We start from the raw sequence: 22988 nt of genomic DNA, 5'->3' as shown, positions 1-22988 counted from the left end.
AGTGTGAATGGATAAGTAAAAAGGCTGAAATTTTATATCCCTGGCTCCCATAAAAGCAGTTTTTCACATTTTCCACAGACGATGCCTTTAACACCCATTTTTAGTCCAAAGTTACCATTTTTAATTCCATTCACAGGATACTTTAATGTAACTGAATATTTTGCCACCAGACCACAATGCCTACCTCTTCCCTTATCACAAACAGGCAGAAAAATTAAATCATTTCAGTACTTACCACAGCAATCAGCATTAGACTACCTAATTATAAACATAAACAAGGATGGCACATTAACCTCCTCTGTGAAGACACTTTTTTCTTTAAATGTCTACTGGTTTTTTACCAGCTCTGAGATTTACACTGGGTCAGGGTTTAATGACAAGGAACAAGAAATATCTTTATTAAGTGGGGGTGACTGATCATGGCGGTGCCTACACAAGGGCCAAAGCCCGGCACAATTACTGCCCTGAACAAGAATACAAGGCACAGGGAGATGTGTGTCTTTTCCACGTGCAGATTAGTCACTACAACTGAATTTTGGCCTAAAATGTACCCGATGTTCCAGGAAAGGGTTTCCCTCTAACTAACAGGCTTTGGATCCGGTGAGAATTGGATTCATTTGCTAGTGTACCCAAGAGCATTAACTACTGGTTGTTTTAAGTCCAGAATAGGCAGCTGTTATGAGCTGGGAAAGAGCAAGATTCAAATATCCATTCAAATCCTCTAAAAGCTCAAAAGAAAGGTTACCATGAACTTCCCATTGGCTCTCTTAGGGGCAAGAAGAATATAACAACGGAGGTCAATAAACACTAACGCTGAACTAAAAATCTTCACTCTTAGTCTCTTATATTTTCATATTATGTGAAAACATTTAAAGAGCAAAGTCTTATTCCTTCCGAGTCCATCAATTCAAAATTTCTAATCATCCAGTTTGGACTGGATCACCAATATGTGCAGAAAAGCCTGCTCAAGCATATTAAGAGCAGAAACAATATGGAAGATAAGTATGATTTGCCTGCTTAAACCATTTCTCAGAATTGTTACACAAATTAAGAGTATGCAAATAGATGCAGCTCTCATGAATGAACCTCATCTCTTCCTTAAATTTACTAAAACAACTCTGGTAAGACCTCTCCTTGGTACTCATGCTTAGTAGTTCAATTTCTAGAAACAGATGAAAATGACAACTACATTTCTTTAAAAATAATTCCAGAATTAAATTATTGTTCACCCATTCAGACTGCATTTTCCTTCACCTGATTTGTGCTAGGGAAAGTTTACGGCACTTTCTCCTCAATACTAATATTTTGCCAGTAATATTCCTGAAGAGCTACTATTAGCACACTAATCATTCCAGGCAAGCCTGACCCTCTTTCCAACAAACTGCCACAGGATTCCCGAAACCAATTCCCCACCAACAACTTGCCAGTACTACAAACACACAATTAGCAAGCAACACAACTTCTTTTCCTCTTGGCTGTTATATATGGCTGCATTTAAACAGCAGCATCTTAATTCTGAAGATATAAAATCAAAAGATAAACCATGAAAATAACAATTTAGGTGATAAGGGGTTACACACCAGTGATTCATTTTTATACTTACCAAAGCCATTTAGTCTCTTCTGATTATGTAAAAGATAAGCTCAGAATGGTTTGAGCACACTCTACATTTCCAAGGCAAAGGACAGAAAAAGGAAGGAAATTATGAATATTTTATTATAGATACAGTGTGGTAAGCAAAACAAAGTTTTTAACAAGTCAATTGTTATTGCACCATTAGCCTGATATTGTGATAAATCAGTTTCCCTGATTCTAATTTTCTTACAGTTATTTTATCCTCTATTTAAGACTTCTTTTTCTCTTTACTCATACAGGACAGATTTCCATCTGGAAATTTAGGCAGATTACAAAGATCTTCACGTACAGTGTCTTTTTTTTTTTTTTTAATAAAAGGGGCTGAATTTTCACTTATCTAAGATTTGAACTGCTACATCAATTCCAACAACACAATCTAAACAACATAAATGTTCTGTTTAAAGTAAAGCAATGTGGGGGAAAATTCAGAAAGCTTTGTTTTTCCCTAAGCAGTAAAGCCAACATACTATATTTGGAGGCCATGGGGTAGAAAGATCTGAGAAGACTATGAAAGAAGTGACATTAAGGAAAACCTCAGAGTGTCAGACTGAAATTAGGGCTTGGATATTTCAGAGGTGCTACTCCAGGCTAAAGGAAGGTGGTAAGCAAAAGCCTAACATATAAAACAAATAAGCAAGGGTGAATCAATCTGGTTGGTTGAAGTAGAATATATATATACATACACAAGGTAGCTCCTCCTACATTAGGAAAGTCTCATAATTTAATCCTACCTATACATACCCTAAAAACTAGGTATTTAATACTTTAAAAAAGCAGACTGTTTCTAGTTGAAAAGCATCCCTACAGAAATCTCTCAAACACATACGGTATTAACCTATTTGGAGAGAGTAACTACTATGCAACTCTGGAATCAGACATGGGTAGTCAGCCTCACTTCCCAAAGGCTAGAAAGAGAAGGTTGAGGATGAGATCAGATACTCGGCTGAGGTTTGCAGCCAGTGGAACGACTTCCAATAGATGCCTTATCCCAGTATTACATACGGCTGTGAAATAGGGTTAGCTTTGAAGATGTTTTACTAACTTATAGTTTTAAAATTTCTGGCACTATAAGTGTAGTGGGTTGAAGTGTGTCCCCTGCAAAAAGATATGTCTAAGTCCTAACTCCTAGTACCTATGAATGTGACCTTATTTGGAAATAGGATCTTTGTAAATGTAATTAAGTTAAGGATCTCAAGATGAGATCATCCTGGATTTAGGGTGGGCCCTATATCCAATGACTGGTGGGTGTCCTTATAAGAGAACGGGGAGGGAGCTCTGACACAAACAAGGAAAAACCTGTGAAGATGGAGGCAGAGACTGGAGTGACGCTGCCACGAACCAAGGAACGCCAGGAGCCACTAGAAGCTGGAAGAGGAAGGGTTCTCCCCTAGAGCCTTTGGAGGGAGCATGGTGCTGCCTACACCTTGATTTCAAAGTTCTGGCTTTCAGAATTGTGAGAGAATAAATTTCTAATGTTTTAGGCCACTAAGTTTACAGTAATTTGTTGTGGCAGCCCTAGGAATCTAATACAATAAGTTTAGCAATAATATTATTATATTTTGGTCCAATGCCATTTGGAAATATTATAGCCTAATGCTGAGAAATTGCAGCTTCCATTTTTATGGTCAACTCAGGCTAATTCTTCACAGCCTTATTGAAATATACATGTAATCTAGAGAAAAAGCCCAGAATGTAACTAAACTGTGTAAATTTGCACTTTATTACTATATAACACACATCATCCACAGTACATTAGCTCTGTTCAGATCATAGTAAAGACATGAAATCTGCCCTCAATGTTTTTTTTCCAAAGACAGAAGTGAGCAAGTGGATCTCTGTAAGAGGACTTGTACTTGCAAGCACCACAAAGTCACTCACAACAGAGCAGTAGTCATCTTAGTACCATATCCTGTTAATATTATTGCTCGTGACCTCTATTACATAAACGTGTAGGCCTTCTTTATGACCATTTCCAAAAATAAAATCAATAAACATTTCAAAAATTCTACTAGCATCAGCCATACATGCATTTAAGTGGTAAAATATGTTACCTTTGTTGGCCATAGCTATCTTTTAAAAATGCATTCTCGACAGCCACTTGCAAAAGAATGCAAGTAGACCATCTGCTTTCGCCATACACAAAAATTAACTCAAAATGGATCAAAGACCTGAATGTGAGACCTGAAACTATAAAAATTCTGGAAGAAAATGTAGGCAGTACACTATTTGTCATTGGTCATAAAGGGATGTTCTCGAATTCCATGTCTATTAGGATGTTAAGTGAAATAAGCCAGACAGAGAAAGACAAACACTGTATGACCTCTCTCATATGTGGAATATAAACTAACACACGGACACAGAGAACAGTTTGGTGGTTACCAGGGGGAAGGGAGGTGGCGGGTGGGCACAAGGGGTGAAGGGGCACATTTATATGGTGACTGACAAATAATAATGTACAACTGGAATCTCACAGTGCTATAAACTATTAAGACATCAATAAAAAAAATAAAGTTACAGAATTAAAAAAAAATGCATGCCAACACCACCGATTATGACAAACCACAAAACAGTAACAACAAAAAACCCATATTAATTTCAAGCTCCTTTAGAAACAGAAGGAAATATAATCAATGTTTACCAAACAGAAAAGGACTATACATGTATCTATATATATAACTATACATGGGAAAATGCCTTTTAAAGCTTATAAGTAATGCAAACAATGGATGATACAAAGTCTTGGACAGCATCTGTCAGAGGATTCTTCAGCATTTCCTCTTAAGAATTTATAAATTGACATAATAAATTCACTCTGACTGATACTCAGCAAATGGGACTGTGGTGCATTCTCATCTCAAAAACTGCACTGGATGGTAAACAAAAGTTCAGACACAAAAATCCATTAGATTTATGGTAAGTGAATTATATCTCAATAAAGCTGTTAAATGAGAAGAAACTGTCCATCAAAAAATACATCTGGGGCCGGCCCGGTGGCGCAAGTGGTTAAGTGCGCGCGCTCCGCTGCGGCGGCCCGGGGTTCGCTGGTTCGGATCCCGGGCGTGCACCGAAGTACTGCTTGGTAAGCCATGCTGTGGCGGCGTCCCATATAAAGTGGAGGAGGATGGGCACCGATGTTAGCCCAGGGCCGTCTTCCTCAGCAAAAAAAGAGGAGGATTGGCGGATGTTAGCTCAGGGCTGATCTCCTCACAAAAAAAAAAAAAAAAAAAAAATACATCTAAGGGCCAGCCCCATGGCACAGTTGTTAAGTTCAGTGTGCTCCACTTTGGTGGCCCGGGTTTGCAGGTTCAGATCCCAGGTGCGGACCTATACCACTCATCAGCCATGCTGTGGCGGCAACCCAAACACAAAATAGAGGAAGACTGGCACAGATGTTAGCTCAGGGCGAATCTTCCTCAAGCAAAAAAAGAGGAAGATTGGCAACAGATGTTAGCTCAGGGGGAATCTTCCTCAACAACAACAACAAAAAGTATATCTGGCTTTTCTAAAAACAAAAAACTAAAAACGTCCAAGTTAACTCTTCTTGGATAACCAATACATTATGAGAGGAATTAAAAGGAGGACCACTCCCTGCTAAGGGCGAAAGCTGGCTTGCTCTTGCATCTGACTACTCAACAAGACAACAGCCAAGGACATGATAAGACTGTGTGCATAGGAAGTTTAAGCACAGGTCAGCCGAGCCACACAATACAACTTAAAACTTTCAATCCCCATCAATAACTAGAACCACCAAGCCAAAGCCTCAGCCTTTTAAAAATTAAATTTTCTCCTTTAAGTCTCTGCTGGCAAGAAGATGAAGTCAATAGAGGACTCATTTTCAAACTAGCAAGTCTTAAATCTTTACTTCAGATCTAGATGATCAATTCCCAATCAATCCAAAGTTATCTTAGACTGACCATTTTGCATTTTTGAAGCTATTCTGGAAAAGCCCAACTGAGCAGTAAAATTTTCAAATGGAAGCATCTTTCCTCTCAAAGTTCAAAGATTTCCCTGTGGTGCAGGACCAAAACTCTTAGCCATGCTCATTCCAAATTAAGAAACTCTCTTTCATGTGACCAAGCACATATTGCTAGGAAACCATCTAATGGGGGTGTTGACGGAGAGTGTTCATGCATTAAGCAGAAGGTTAGAATAAATGATCGTTATGACTCAATACATTTATAAACCTGTCATTAATGTCTCAAAGCAAAAAATGGATTCATGAAGTACATCACTAAATGTTGCTGAGTATTCACATATTACAAACATGCCAAAGAAAATTTAAAAAGCAGTTAGTTTTTTAAATGAACAACTTCTTTGGTACTTTAAACATTAAAAACACTCAAAAAAATAAACAAACAACAACCTTTCAGCAAGTGCCATTTCTTTCCACACTATTAGGAATACTCCTCAAAATATATGGTGATTATTCAAATTATTTGAGCTCTATCCCATTCATCCACCACACACCTATTACAAGTATTTGTTTATAGAGCATCAAGCAGTTGAAATAGAAGGGGAGAAGGGGACAGATAAAACTAAAAAAAAAAAAAAAAAAAGTTAAGTATATATGTGATTTTAAGATTACACGGAAATGAGAAAGTATCTATAAGGTGACAGGCAAATATGATTTAGTACATAAAACTGGAAAAAAATGGACTTCCATAATCTGGGAACATATCAATAACAGGAAAAATAATATCGATAGTTATTCAACTCTCAACTCATAAAGTCTAAGGGATTTTAGGTTTCTGCATTGCAATAAATGCAGTAGAACTGTGGCCATTAGATGGATTAAAACAGTTCTTGGGAAAGGTGGTGGGGTAGAGAGTATTAATTTAAATTGAGCCCAAATAATAACACAATTAGTACCTGTTTGTATTAGGATTTGCCTTTGTAGGACCTGCATCCTTTTTTTTTTTTTTTTTTTTTTTTGGTGAGGAAGATCAGCCCTGAGCTAACATCCATGCCGATCTTCCTCTTTTCTGCTGAGGAAGACTGGCCCTGAGCTAACATCCGTGCCCACCTTCCTCTACTTTATATGGGACGCCGCCACAGCATGGCCTGACAAGCAATGCCTCGGTGCATGCCCAGGATCCAAACCCAGGCCGCCAGCAGCGGAGCGCACGCACTTAACCGCTATGCCACGGGGCCGGCCCCAGGACCTGCATCCTTTTATTTCAAAGGTAAATGAATGATAAAAATGGTACCCAATGTCCCTTCAATCTAACACAAACGCAGTGTTCCGATTCCTCAAAACTAAATGGATCACAAGTTTTTCCTTAACAATTTTGGGTGTGCAAGCGCACACACGCGAACACACACACACAAAAGATATCAGTTTCTGATTAGATTAAAATAGCAATCAATTGCGCCAGTGGCATGTTACGTTAAATGAGACTGGAGTGCTCTATTAGACCATTTCCTGGGGCCACTAACACAGCCAAATACTTTCTAGAAATCGATGAGTAGGTTTCAGTAAATAGTACTCCAAGTTCTCCCCAGCTCTTTGCCAACCAATACAAGCAAGATGTAGAAAAGAAACGTGGAAGACGAACAGCAAAACTATTTGAGACCTAGCAGAGAAAGCAAGAGAAACGTACAACTAATGTCTCTGTGCCCTGGATTAGGCACAAGGAAGGAAAAAAAATCTGTTCTTATAATTACAATAATCTAAAAAGTGCAGGTTGGAATCACTTTCTTAAATTCAGCCTCACAGAGCACTCTGATAATAACCCAACGTACATACCCACTCTACCTCCAAAGCTGTCTCCCATTCTCTTAATATCTAAGGAAGAAGAGAAGTAACAAAGCAATCCGGAGTCCCTAAAGCAGCTGGTCAACAAAGGGCCAGAGCCTTCAGCCTGGGTTGCATGCTCAGGGACCAACCTGCACCGGTCCTGGCACCTGGCAGCCCTTACCTGAATGTCTGTGTCCTTCACGGGCTCAAGAGGCTCAAAGGTGGTGGCTGCACTCAGACTCTCCAATCGCTGGGAAATGTGGGATATGTCAAGTCCTCGAGACCCGAGGAGAACTGACCTATGAGGATACAGAGCAGGGAGAAAAAAGTAGGATTAGGACATCTAATATGCTTCATAAAATACTAGACAGTATTTTTTATTCAAAACTTATGTACTGCCCAGACACTTCTATATGGTTGTTGCATCCTTTCCATAAAGATCTTATCACCTGGAATAACAGACACAACATTGCCTTTGGGAGTAAGAGAGAATATTCTGATCATGCCTGAATTAGAGTAAGGGACTTATCTAGAATAAAATGATAGTATATCAATAAAATGATAGGCTAGACTGCTCCAAACATTTTATAGTAAGGAAAATCACGAGGTAGATGCTATTCTCAGTCCCCATTTTACAGATGGAAGAACCAAGGTGCAAAGAGGTTAACCAACTTATCCAAAGTCACAGAGCCAGGAAACAGCAGTCAGGTCATTAAGCTCCAGAAGACCAACTCCTAACCACCCTATATTCACAGCATCAGCAAAGACAGATATAGTGCACCACACAATTTCAGAAGCTTCAGGAGTAGCCTCGCCTAAACTTTATTCGTTAGTTGAGGAAACTAAAAGTCCAGGGCAATCAATGATTTGCAAAAGGCAGTCAAACCGGAATCCAAGGCCAGCTCCCACAAGCCAAACACCACATGCAGTACGTTTTCAAGTTCCCTCTCTCTGCCCAGGCCAATAATCCAGGAGGCTGTCACCTGACTAATTGAACGCTTTTGAAGACAGATGGGAATAACACAGCTGGCTTTATTTCTACTATCTGGGGCAATGTAACAATGGAAGAGAAAAAAAAAAATCACAGATTCTTACTAATATCTAGAACACTCTCTGGAAGAAAGAAACTTTGGGGAATTAGATTAATTGTTTAGATTGTTGCTTATTTCCATTCTACTAAGTACTACAGAAATAGATGATGTGTACCCAGAGGGCTCCTCGCTGTAGATTTTTGTCTCCTCCATGTAGGCAGGTCAATTACAATGCTATGTCTGAGGGTTCCCTCACAGGCTACCATGTCAAATAGATAACCCTGCCTCTCTTTTCTAACAATCCTTAATAGCTAACTTTCTAATACAGTGGTTCCCAGCCCTGGTTGCACATTAGAATCACCTAGGCAAATTTCCTCTCAACGATCCTGATCAGTGTCGGGTGAAGCCTGGAGCGTATCAGTATAACACCCTTCTTCCTCTTTTAATAACAGCTTTACTGAGATATTATTCACATACCATACAATTCACCCATTTAAACTGTACAATTCAGTGGGTTTCAGCATACAGAGTTGTACAACCATCACCATTTTTATCACCCTCAAAATAATCTCCCTACCCATCAGCAGTCACTCCCCAGGTCCCCCAAATCCCTCCTCAGCCCCTGGCAACCACTAATCTAATTCCCATCTTTATACATTTCCCTATTCTGGACATTTCATATAAATGAAATAATACAATCTGTAGTCTTCTGTACTAGCTTCTTTCACTTAGCAAAATGTTTTCAAGGTTCACCCATGTTGTAGAATGTATCAGTACTTCATTTCTTTTTATTATTGAATAGTATTCCATTATATGGATATGCCACATTTTATACTTATGAATGTATCCATTCCTCAGTTGTTGGACATTTGGGTTGTTTCCACTTTTTGGGCATTATGAAAAATGCTGCCATGAACATTCACGTACAAGTTTTTGTGTGAACATATGTTTTCATTTCTCTTGGGTATACACCTAAGAGTGGAATTGCTAGATCATATGGTAACTCTCTGTTTAACCTTTTGAAGAACTGCCAGGCTGTTTTTCAAAGTAGCTATACCATTTTACATTCCCAGGAGCAATGTACGTGGTTCTAATCTTTTCCACATCCTTGCCAATACTTACTACCTTTTTGATTATAGCCATCTTAGCGCCCCCTTTTTAAGTTATTATAGGAAAAAAGATTTAACACAAAATTAAAATAGTAAACCTCCTTGTACCCATTATCCAGCTTCAACAACTAGCATGTCATAGCCAACCCTGTTTCATCTACATCCCTACCTACTTTCCTCTCTCCACCACCCAGAATACTTTGAAGTAGATTCAAGATATGCCCCCAATTATTTCATAATTTTAAAATTTGTGTTTGTTTGAATGGGATACAAATAAGGTCTCTACTTGTGAATGATTAATACGCCTCCTAAATCTCTTTTAATCTACAAGTTGCCTCTCCATCTCATGTTTTTTTCTTCTTACAATTTCTTTGTTAGAGACTCTGGATTATTTGTCCTGTAGAGGAGTGCTACTCAAACTTGAAATGTGCATGTGAATCACCTGGGAAGCTTGTTAAAAGGCAGATTCTGATTCAGTAGGTCTGGGATGAAGCCTGGAAGTCTCCATTTCTAAAAAGCTCACAGTTGACACTTATGCTGTTGATCCATGGAGTACCCTCAAAGTAGCAAGGCTGCGGTTTCCCACACAACAGGTTTTACTGACTACATCTCCATGATGTCATTTCACATGTTCCTCTGGCCTCTTCTGTCCAGTTTCCTGTAAATTGAAAGTAAGCGCTAAAGGTTTGATCAAATTCAGGTGGCATTATTTTTTTGGTTATATTACTTCAGACTTTCATCAAGAGGTATGGAAGGTCTGATTATCCCTTTTTGGAATGTTAGCAGACACTGATGATCATTGCTTAGATTCATTAATTCCTTAGAGGTTGCAAAATGGTGATATTCTATCTTTATTAGCTGGAATATTTCTTTTCAGAGACACTCTCTTCATCAACTATGTGATAACTCTGAATAATGAGTTGTTCTCTAGCATCCTCCAAAGGTGACTGATGAGTTTTGTTTTAGTATCATTATGAACTCTTGAATTTAAACATATCTGATGTATTTCAATCCACTGCAGTTATTATCCTTATGATGCTCAAATCATCTCATCTTTGGCCAGCAGAAGCCTTTTCAAGTTGGCTTCTGAGTTCTTTTGACATGAGTCAAGTAGATGTTCATAACTTCCTTGCTATCTGGTATGACAAGATGTTTCATGTTTATCTTATACAGACCTGCCCCAGACCTGAAATCAGCCAACTCTCCAAAGAGCCCAAAAGAAATGGATTTTAGGGACCACAACCTGGGCACTAGGATTACTCACTGCTAATTGCTTCTGGGCCTTTTCAAAAGGCAGAGCTAGAAACGGAGTTGTACTTTTGTTTCAGTTTCCTTTAGATAAATTATATCATGAATTCATACTGATACTTCCAATTCAAAGTTAAAAACACAAGGTTTTGGGTTAACCTCACAGATTTTCTATCCGTATCTCCTTTCTCCCACATCAAAAGTCCTACTTCTCAGCATCACCACCATAACTACTTACTTGCTTTATCCTACACTATACATACAACAGTCTCAAAACAGCAGTAACAACCCCTCCACCAACAATATGATAACTGAAGATAGATTAACATATTACTTGGAACTTCCTCGCTGTGTGGTTATGTCACCAAGTGGATAAGCATTTATTTTCCCTTTTTTGAAATTTAATTTTGTTTTATAATTATGTAAAATATTTACATAATTCCAAGTCAAATCTATAAAAAAGTCCCTGTCTTCTCCACCTTATTCTCTCCCTTTTCCTACAGGCACTCTTTTGTTTATTTACTTTCATATTAACTTGCCTTTTTATTTTTCGTATTTGATGCTTTGACATCTGGTACCTTGCTGACACTGGAGAGATGGCCCCTCCCTGGGTTAGCTAATTCCCAGAGGCCTGCAAGTGCGTATTTCACATGCAAACCAATCAAACCAGAGCCCATACCCCAACCACCTCCTTTACTGGGCCACTATCCCCTGCCCTAATCATCCCAGGGCTAGGTACCAGACAACGAGAAATAGCCTCTACACCCCAGAGCCTGCTGAGGTTATGCAAAATAGCCAATCCTAAGCCTTACTCCACCTCGCCTTGTCTTCCTGCAGAAACCACAATAAAGGCTTATGCCCACTTTTTCCCCTTCTCCCTCTGCCTCCTGACCCCAGTGCTTCCCCATGTGGCCCTGCATGGCATGCCCTGCCTCCTGTTTCTAGAGAACTGTGACAGCCATTTCTACGTCTGCGTTTCTTATCATATCTGATTAGAGCAAATCCCAAGTACTTTTAAAACTCCTTTCTTCTTTTTTTTTTTATCAGCAGATAGGTATATACATTTGTGTCACCTGCTCTTTTAAAACAGCTTTATTGAGATACAATTCATGTACTAGACAATCACCCAATTCAAGTGTATAATTCACTGGTTTTTATTTACAGAGTTGTGCAACCATCACTACAACTGATTTTAGAACATTTTTATCACCCCAAAAAGAAACACTGTACCCATCAGCAGTCACTCTCCACGTCCCCTAACCCACCCACTCCCCAGGCAACCACTAACCTACTTTCTGTTTCCATAGATTTGCCTATTCTGGACACTGCACATAAATGGAACTATACAATATGTAGTATTTCATGATAAGCTTCTTTCACTTAGCACAATGTTTTCAAGGTTCATCCACGATGGAGCATGTATTAGTAGTTCATTCTTTTTTATTGCAAAATAGTATTCCATTATTTGGATATGCCACATTTTATTTATCATCAGTTGTCAGACATCTGGGTCGTTTCCACTTTTTGGTGATTATGAATAATGCTGCTATGAACACTCATGTACATGTTTTTGCGTAGACAACTGTTTTCATTTCTCTTGGGTAACCTGGGAGTGGAATCCTGAGTCGTATGGTAACTCTATATTTAACCTTTTGAGGAACTGCTAAACTGTTTTCCAAAGTGGCCATACCACTCTACATTCCTCTCAATAGTATATGAGGGTTTCAGTTTTTTCCACATCCTCATCAACACTTGTTATTATCTGTCTTTTTGATTATAGCTATCCTAGTGAGTGTGAAGTAGTATCTTATTGTGGTTTTGATTGACATTTCCCTGACAGCTAGTGGTTTTGAGCATCCTTTCATTTGCTTATTGGACATTTATATACCTCCTTTGGAGAAATGTCTATTCAGATGTTTTGCTCATTTAAAAATTGGGTTGTCGTTTTATTATTGAGTTGTAAGGGTTTTTTACATATTCTAGATAAATCCCTTATCAGATATATAATTTGCAAATATTTTCTCTCTTTCTATGGGTTTTCTCTCTTGATAGTGTCCTTTAAAGCACAAAAGGTTTTAATTTTGATGAAGTTCAATTTATCTATTTTTGCTTCAGTCACTTGCGCTTTTGGTGTCATATCTAAGAAGGCTCTGCCTAACCTAAGGTTAGGAAGGTTTACACTTATGCTTTCTTCTAAGAGTTTTCAAGTTTAAGCTCTTAGATTTAGGTCTGTAATCCATTTGGAGTTGATTTCTGTGTATGGCATGACGTAGGTGTCCAACTTTATTCTTTTGCATGTAAGATATCTAGTTGTCTCAGCATCATTTGTTGAAAAGAGTATTCTTTCCTCATTGAATGGTCTTGGCGCCCTTGCTAAAAATCAGTTAATCACAGACACATGGGTTTATTTCTGGACTCATAATTCTATTTGACTGACCTATATGTCTTCTGTATGCCAATTCCATAGTCTTGATTACTGCAGCTTTGTGGTAAGTTTTGAAATTGAAAGTGTGAGTCTTACAACTTTCTTCTGCTTTTTAAAGATTGTTTTGGCCATTCTAGGTTTCCTGCATTTCCATATGGATTTTAGGATCAATCTGTCAATTTCTGCAAAAAAACAAGCTGGGATTTCAATAGGGATTGCACTGAATCTGTGGACCAATTTGGGGAGAATTAACATCTTAATAATATTAAGTCTTCCAATCCATGAACATGGGATATCTTTCACCTGCTTTCTTAAATGACAGAGTACTATACTCTTTTCTCCATCTTGTATTTTTTATTTCACTTAACAATATGTCTTGGAGTCAGTCCATGGTAGTGTATATTCTCATTCCTTTGTACTACTGAAAAGCACTTCACTATACAGATGTACCACATTTATTCAACCAGTCCCCTACTGATGGATGTTTGAGTTGTTTCCAATTTTTGCTATTATAAATAATGCTGCAATGAATATCCTCTTGCACACATCTCTTCATACTTTTGCCAGTTTATGTTTGGGATAGATCCTCGGAAGTGGGACTGCTGGGTCCAGGGTAAAATTCACCAGATATTGCCAAATTCTGTCCCACAGGTGCTATATTTCCACCAGTGATATGTGAGAATGTACCCAGTGCCCAGGTGATTTTAAAGTGTACGAGGGTTGAGAACCTTGGAATTAAAAAACTAGCTAATAGAATTATTAGAAAAGTCAGATGGGTGATGCCTGGAGGAACCGTGCAGTACGTGGCTTGTGCAGTGCATACGCAGAAGAGAAGGAGGCAGGGAATCTAGGGTATGGATGGTTTTACAAATAAAGGCTGTACCAGAAACTTTCAGCTTCTAAGAGTGGAAAAATCCAAAGGTTCCCTGCCCTCTACCTCCACCAATTTTCTTAAGCCACACAGCTTCTCCTGAGCAGAAAGCCACACAGACTGGAGTCAAATACTCCAGTCCCAGGAGAGTAGGAAGACAAAAGCTGTTCTCAGTACACATGGGGTGCAGAAAAGTCAGGAGGCCTTGGGCTAGTCCCACCTGGCACTTACTGACTGCGGAATGTGGAGAAAAATCCTCCCTCTCTCATCTCGCAGGCTTGTGAAGACCAGCCAAGAGAATGCCTATGACAATCCTTTGGGAACTGAAAAGTGCCATACGAATGTAAGAGATTCTTACTGACCAAGCTGTATTTGAATTCTGGCATGATCACTTGCTATCTGACCTTCCTCAATTATAAAACAGAGATAATAACACTTATTTCACAGCGTTATCTTAAGAAGAAAGTACGTAATGAATGTAAAGTACTTGACACAGAGCCTGATAAATAGTAAGTGCTTAAAAAGGTAGGTTAGTAGTATTATCATAAGTAAAGTTATAATTTGCTGCATAACTTTGGGCAAATGAATGTTTATACATGCTTTGCAAGAACATGGAGAAAAGTCTGAAAGAATAAGGAAATTAATAACACTGGTTACTTTGGAGGGTAAAGTTAGGGAGAGAGAGTGAGTGGCTTTTTCTTTGTACATATCTAGGTTGTCTGGCTTCTGTTGAGTTGAATGGAAAAATCCAATGAGGCATCTCTGATGGGAAAAGAGGGGGATACAATTGACGATGGGTACCCAGGGAGGGCTTCACAGCTGCAGATAATATTCTCTGGAGGGCTTCACAGCTGCGGATAATATTCTCTGTCTTAACTGTGCAATGTGTACAGGGGTATTCATTCATTTTATTATTATTTACACCAGGAGTCAGCAAACTTATTCTGTAAAAGACAGACAGTAAATATTTCAGGCTTTGCAGGCCATACGGTCTCTGTCATAACTACTCAACTCTGCTATTGTAGCACAAAAGCAGTACAGACAATACATAAACGAATGAATGTGGCTGTGTTCCAATAAAACTTTAACAGACAGCTGGCTGGGTTTGGCTCACGGGTCACAGTCTGCCAATCCCTGATTTACACCTTTATATATGTTATGCATATTCTTCTTTGTGTGTCAAGAAATTTAACAATTTAAAAATATCAAACATACACATGCAAAAAAGCTATCAAATCTGTTCCCTAAAATGAAAAATCCAACAAAGTATATTTAAACAAATGAATTCAGCACAGAACAATTCCATCTTAAATCTTAACTAAACAGTCTAATCTTAACTAAAATCCTAAAGACAAAATTTTCTTTCAAAATTGATTTCATGTAAGAAAATTTTTCCTACTCTGTTCTCTCCTCTGCCCTCATCCTATACTAAAATATTCACATCACACTTTATGTCTCTGCCTATCAAGAAGATGGAAAAATACAGTCATCAGCCCTTTGGTTTCTTTTTAAGCATCTGCCCCACCCAATACCCATTCTTTCAATGTTCCAACTTCCTCCTCCCTAAAATAATGACTTGAAGGTAGAAAGAGATGAGGAAGAATGGAAATTTACAAGAAAGAGAGCATGACTGATAATTGTTACCAAGAAAACATTTTCCCTTTTTGCTCTTAATAGGCTGTAAAGCTGATGCAATTAAATTATAACTATAGCAACTCAGCTGGCATCACGGGCCTTTCGCTCCAGCAGCATCCTCGCACACAAGCACAGAAGCTGCATGCTCAAGACTGGGGGTAACTGCAGGCAACCAGGAGCAGCAGGAAGGAGCCTGCAGGGAGGGCAAATTAGCAGAAACATCTAAAGGCTGGCTGGAGCGTTGGGGAACACTGTAGGGGAGCAGTTGGCTGCATTTAGGTGCAAGACTGGATAGTAAAAAATCCCTGCCAGGGTTCCTCTGACTTGCCTTTAACAATACCAACAGAACCAAAACCAACTAGTATTTTAAAAAATAAAATTCTGGAGAGGCTTACAGAAGAATTTCCACAACATCCTTACTGACTTGGCAGAGCAGCCAAAACATTCAGCTCTCAAGATTGGTTGGAAAAAAAATATAGCCCTTATACTCACTCCTGTGACATTTATTATGTACCCAAAACAATGTCCCCACATTAACACCAGCACTTAGGTCTTTCTCAAATTCCAGGAATGAGGACTGAGCAGATGACTGACAATTTCCCACATCTCTCACACAGAATCTCAGTGACTTTCCAGACCCACCAAGGTCACAAGTAACAGCACCCCTCCATCCTTCCATGACCTTTCCATCAGGGTTAAAGGAATATGTGCCCTGGAGTCAGCCTTGCTGGGTTTGAATCTTGGCTCACCACTCACCAGCTGTGTGATCTGAGAGAATTATTTGCCCTCTTTGAGTCTTAGCTGCTCAACTGTAATAGGGTACAACAGTCCTAATATTCATTGTGAGGATTAAACAAAATCTTAAGTCTAGCCAAGTTTCTGACGCACAGTAAGTAATCACTAAATCACATTTCTCATGGAAAGGAGCAAGGTTTTTTTTTCTGCCTCCCAAATTATAAGCTCCTTGTGGGCAAGGGCCATGTCTAACTCATGGTTGTAGCTCCAGAGATGGCCCAGGCCTGGCACAGTGGGGACTCTAAACACATGTCTATGGAATCAACAACTCAATCGATATTGTGTGGCAGCAGCAGCCATGGCCAGACAGTCAGTCAGCACTTTTCTCCATCTGCACACTCGTGGGGCTCACCCACTTTCCTGTTCTACAATCAACTGGCAGGTACTGCATTTCCAAGGCCTTTCAGAGGAAGCCTCTGGAGTCACTGACAATAAGCAGACAGAACCACTCCTCACTAGGATGACTTCTCGTCACTGACTGCTCATCAATTCTTCCAAGTGCTCTTAAAAACTTTGCTCATCACTGTGTGCTCGCTGGCTTTGGAAACAGCTGTGCGGCCCATATTTACTAAGATACTTACGGGAGCCATTTATGACCCAACAATCAGTGAACCCAAGCAGGAACTACTGTGATGGATTTCTGCATGACAAAGCTCTTTGCCCTTTTCTACCCTGATCATCTCTGTCTGTGATATGGGCTCTCAGCTCGGTCAGGCAGAGCGCCTGGAAAACCCGAAAGGCAGGGAGACAAAGCAAGGCTGCTGACCTGTTTACGAAACCTCTCTAAGTTCCCGAGAATCTGGCTTGTGTCTGTCACTTACAGACTGCATCCAAACTCAAGGCAGGAAAGAAGAAACGGATCCTGCCCCTGAGCCACCCAGTACCAACGCTGCCTCCCCACCAGTACTCACGCCTTGACATCTGCTGTCTCCTGGGACGTGCGTGTGAGGGTACGAGAACGCAGGCGCTCGCCTGCCTGCTGGATCTCCTGTAGGTTCCGTTCCACATGGGGAAGCTCTGAGATGCCCTCGGTCTCAGCGGCAAGCTGTTCAGCTTGCTGAAGGAGCTCACCAAACCCCTCAGTGTCCATTGGAGATGCAGAAACTAGATGGGGGAGAAAAAAGAGGAGACCTAAATCAAGGGAAAGATAGGCTTCAAACACTGCCTGAATCTGTTACAAGATTAATGAAACACTAGGACTTTTTGTAAACAGACAAGGAGACAGCTCATCAACAAGCAGGATTGGTTCCTGAACATCGCCCAAGAACAGGCCTGACAGAGAAAATGAGTCAGACTGTGAAGAAATAGATCATTTCTGTGCATATTGGCAGCCCCAAGATTGATTCCTGCCACCAGAACAAATGCAAAGATATTAAACCACAGATCAGAATTCCTGCCTCCTTCCAGACTCAAGGCCCACAGGAAAATGGAAGCCATGGCAGCAACCTCTGGGAGGCTTAAAGAATCACCACCCCACACTGCCTATTCCTCCACCTGTCTTAGAAAACACCACTACCCACAGAGTGCCAGGCAATTTATAAGGCCCTTATCTTATATGATTCTCAACAACTCTGTGAGGCTCCTGAGCAGAGAGGAAAAGCAGCTCCAGTCCACAGAGCTCAGTTCCGTGCCCAGAATACTCTCTGCTACAATGTGGCTGAACCAAGACCAGAAGAACGCAGGTCTTCTGACTAATCCTTCATTTTTCTCACACACCTGCTCCTTCACTAACATAAAAGACAGTCTTTTTAAATTCATGTCCAAGTCTCCATTCACACGTTCTTTAGCTTACAAGGTTACTGAGAGGAGAGATGTGTCTGCTTGTTACATATGACATTCAGATTTAGAATTAATTGTTACTATACCTATTACTTTTAGAAATACCATTGCTACTAATAATTATACTAATATAAATAGCAGCTGGCTTCTAGACCGTGACTATTATTAGCAAGACCACCTGTTTCTCTAACAACTTACAGAAAAGCCTTATGAAGTGTTGATATTTAATGGATATTACACATTTATGAATCTTATATATACAGCACCATCCTTGTATAAGGTTATTGACCAAGAGAATGTTTTTAACTCCTACCACTCTTTAAAACAGGAGATAAACAGTATCACGACCATTACAAAAAAAAATTTGCTAAAAGTTAACAAAACTAGAATTTTTAAAAAAAAAACAAAATTTTTTAAATAGGAGCTCTTGTTGATTATACTTTTCTTCCTTGTTTTAAACCCATGGTTTCTACTGCACTTTTGAAATCTCACTGGTCTAGAATTGTAGTTTCAATGTTAATGTAATACACAATTATATATCAGCTATGATTAGGTTAATGTTAAAAGGGCATGTTACCACCATAAACCCACAGCAGGAGAATAAGGACTTTTTAAAAAGAACATTAAAGGACATTAACTTTAAAGGCAAGGGCACAAGGTTAAAACAAAAATAGCTCAGCTGGAGTAAACATGAAAAACTTCGGTATTCTTTATGAAGTGCCAAGCTGACTTTAACCTTTAGACAAAAAGTCATATACACAATAACTCTTTACCTAAAGTTTCTAGATAATCACTGTCATTTTTTTTGACCCAACACAATCAGGCTGTAACTGGTAATCTCTACCTGTGGGAAAACGGGGATGGCTGAATGAGGAAGGCATTCTCAGGGTTAGAAGAAGCAAGAAACAGAAGAGTATTTTTAAATGACACTCCTGGGGCCGGCCCGGTGGCGAAAGCGGTTAAGTGCGCGCACTCCACTGCGGCGGCCCGGGGTTCACTGGTTCGGATCCTGGGCGCACACTGACGCACCGCTTGTCAAGCCATGCTGTCGCGGCGTCCCATATAAAGTAGAGGAAGATGGGCACGGATGTTAGCCCAGGGTCAGTCTTCCTCAGCAAAAAGAGGAGGATTGGCATTGGATGTTAGCTCAGGGCTGGTCTTCCTCACACACACACAAAAAAGACACTCCTGCGTGATGGAGAAATGTTCTTCCTCAGAAACCTATGTCAGGGCCAATGACATTCTACGAACTACCAGAAACATGGTCACTCATCAAAAAGAGGAAAGAACAGTAATATGCTGCCTCTTCCCCCCATTTTTACTCTAAGATAAAATAACTTGTCTAATAAAGCCAAGGAGAAGGAAATACTTTTTTTCTTCTTTCATAAGGAAAATTTTGGAACTCCCTGAATAAAGAAGTGAATGAAACAAAACTTTTTTATGTTTAAAAAAAGAAAAAAGAAATACATCTAACATTGCACATCCATGTCAGACAAATTCAGACAAAGGAAACGTTGAACTTCTCAAATGAACTGCCCATACAAAGATTTAGAGTGAAGGATTTGAGTATAAGTAATAAATGCAAAATAAAAGTCACTATTTACTCAATATGGTCCAATAAATAGGATTTTTTAAAGTTAACTAAATAGAATTATTTTGACCATGGTAAAATAAAGGCTGAAACTCTAAACAACATCCTCAACTTAATATGCCCAAAACTGAACTCTATCCTTTTGTCTACAAAGGCCTTCTCAGTGTGGAGACTCAGTGGCTTGGGCCAAAGTCCTTGAAGGCCTCCATGACTCACACCCTACAGCCAAGAGGCCAACAAAGCCTCTCAAATCTACCTTCAAAACACATCCAGAATCCAGCTCTTCCCCCACCTCTGCCCATCTGAGTCACCATCGCCTCTTCCCCGGCCTCCCTGCTTCAGCCCTTGCCTCGTGTTATTCTCAACTCAGCAACCAGCGATCCTTTTCAAGTCAGACTACATCCCTCCTCTGCTTACACCTCTCGTAGAGAGTTAAGTCCTACAAATGGGGCCCACCTTCCTCACTCGTCTCCAGCCCTGTCCCCGTTCCGCCCGGGGTTCCAGCCACCCTGGAGTCTCCCTGCTAGTCCCCCAGTGAGTCAGGCATATTCCTGCCCAAGAGCCTTTGTACTCCCTGTTTCCTCTACTGGAACGCTCCTCTCCCAGATAAGCTGATGGCCGACTCCCCCTCTCTCTGTTTCAACTAAACTGTCACCTTGCCTTTGATGCCAACTAGAACAAAATATTGAAGAGTGCAACCTGCAACCACCCCAGCACTCCCCCATCTCCCTGACTGTCTGTCACCCCGCTAGAATGTCAGTCACACAAGGACAGGGATTGTGGTCTGTTTTGTTCACTGATGTACCCCAAGCTCCTAGAACAGTGTCTGGCACATAGTAGGTGCTCATTAGTTGAATGCCTAGGAGGAGTTTTAGTCTTCCACTTGTGGAGAGTCTGTTCTCGAAGGCTTTCTGCACTCCGTGCCAAATCGGCACCCACTGGCAAGCAGAGACCAGAGCAAAAACATTCCCTTCTGACTACCAACTGATACTTAACATTTCTGAGGCTACACAGCATAAGGCAGTGACAGTATAAATGGCATGAATTCAGATCACACTTGGTCCAGACTAGTGCTTTCCCTCTAAATACCCAGACAAAAACCAGTGATATTATAGAAGAAATAGTTCAGTTTTCCAGTGAACAGAATTCCAAACCAAAAGAATAAATATACATATAGAAAGATTTTGCTATACAACTTGAGTAGAAAATAAGCTTTTTCCATGGCTGTTAGAGAGAAGAGAGATATGTATATAACACTATATTTGGGAAAAACTGGATCTGTCCTGCATTATAACTCAATCAGTGGAAATTACAAAAAAGTTATTCAAGTTTCCAAATCTATACCTTGATATAGTCAGCCTATTTCATTAAAATTTTTAAATTTATGGTTAATTTCATAAATTTAAAGGACAATTTTTATGCCCTCTGCAAAATAATGTCAACTTAGCCATAAAATATAGGGGTTAAACCAACCAAATATCAATTTTGACCCAAGATACTGAAAACTGATCAAAGAAAATAACCTCACTAGCTTTGTCCAACAGAGAGAACTTAAATGACTAGAGGTGGGGCGGCGGTGGGGAGTGAAGTTCAAGCTTTGTGCTGAGAACATCTGGCCAGGACACATTGAGAGACTGGATGCCAGCTGCACCCCTGGGGAGCTATGGAGGAGAGAGCCAGGAAGAAGCCACATAGAAAACCCACGGAAGTGGGACATGGAACAGTCAATGCAGCAAAACTAAGGCTGGACGGGACAAGGCCAGCACGGCCAGACGCACAGCACTAGGGCTCCTCTCTGTCAGCAGTGACTCTGACCCTGATTGTGAGAGGCCTTTGGAAACACTGACAGGGGCTTCAGAGAGCACTCCTGGGCACCAGGGCCCTGAGCAACAAACTACTCTCCCACACCACTTGGCAGAAGCCCTACAGAGCCTCTACAGACCTCCCCAACCACCCAGGCAACCGAGAACTTAAAATGAAGGGCAAACTCACCACTGCTGTCAGAAGGCACCACTGGTTCCCCTCGCAGGGGAAAGACAGAAGGGAGGCTTCAGAGGGGGGCTGGTAATTTTCTGTTTATCTGGGTGCTGCTTAACAGTGTACTCACTTTGAGAAAATTCACTGAGCTAGATTCATGATTTGTGCACTTCTAATTGTGTATCACGCTTCAATAAAAAAGTTACCCCAAAACAAAGGATGACAACCCACTGTTTTCCAGAGGCTGCAGCAGGACCCCCCACTATGTCAGAAATGAGGAATGCTCTTAGTGGGAAGTTCTCGTGATCCAGATCTCTTCACCACACCTAGAAGAGGCTGAGAAAATTAACTAGAGGGAAAAAGCCCACAGCTTTAGTGAGACAGCTCCTACCTGGAGCTAAAACCAAGGGCTGGGCAGACTTCCATTGCCTCAAATTAGTCAGCATCATTCAGTGTCCAAAAAAATGCCCCTTCCAGGCACATAAACATTCTTAAATAAGATTTTAAAAAATCCCCAATTTGCATATAGGATGAAATCAACTAAATAAAAAGGCAGAGCAGGGCCGGCCCGGTGGCGCAAGCGGTTAAGTGCGCGCGCTCCGCTGCGGCGGCCCGGGGTTCGCTGGTTCGGATCCCGGGCGCGCACCGACGCACTGCTTGGTAAGCCATGCTGTGGCAGCGTCCCATATAAAGTGGAGGAAGATAGGCACAGATGTTAGCCCAGGGCCGTCTTTCTCAGCAAAAAAAAAAAGAGGAGGATTGGCGGATGTTAGCTCAAGGCTGATCTCCTCACAAAAAAAAAAAAAAAAGGCAGAGCAAAAATGCATCAAATAATTTCAGATCACTTGCTATTAACATGTCTTAATTATGAAAAATATGGTCATTTTCACATTCTCAATATAACCATGTTAAATACTTAATTAAGCCAGAAAAGAGTAAATGTAGTATAACAAGAAATATATTTGGTCTTTGTCCCCAGTTCCCGGCACAAAGCTCCTAAAACCCTTGGAAGTTTTACAGAAAATGTGGCTGACCCTCACCCACTCTCAAAGACTAGAAACTGGGAAGGAGTTGGGTAGATAGGTCTAGGATGGATGGCTGTGAGGCTCTTTCATACTTGCCTTTATTTTCTGTCAGCTGTGAGGCTCTGAAGGC

General features: G+C 40.3%; 1 protein-coding gene across 2 annotated transcripts in view; it reads right to left on the bottom strand.

Moving 5' to 3' along the window:
* NUP93 (nucleoporin 93) overlaps window positions 1-22988 on the bottom strand; it is a 107967-nt gene that overhangs the window by 71266 nt on the left and 13713 nt on the right. For both annotated transcript variants that reach the window (XM_058527861.1, XM_058527860.1), the window contains 2 exons: window positions 17398-17590; window positions 7554-7671 (listed from right to left, as the gene is read on the bottom strand). In XM_058527861.1, coding sequence (XP_058383844.1) covers window positions 7554-7671; window positions 17398-17576 — 297 coding nt within the window. In that variant the 5' untranslated portion in view covers window positions 17577-17590. The remainder of the gene's footprint in view (window positions 1-7553; window positions 7672-17397; window positions 17591-22988) is intronic.

Source organism: Diceros bicornis, chromosome 32 (assembly GCF_020826845.1).
Source record: "Diceros bicornis minor isolate mBicDic1 chromosome 32, mDicBic1.mat.cur, whole genome shotgun sequence".
NCBI classification, from domain to species: domain Eukaryota; kingdom Metazoa; phylum Chordata; class Mammalia; order Perissodactyla; family Rhinocerotidae; genus Diceros; species Diceros bicornis.
Note: the sequence above shows the minus strand (reverse complement) of the source record. Positions and strands in the feature narration are given on the sequence as shown.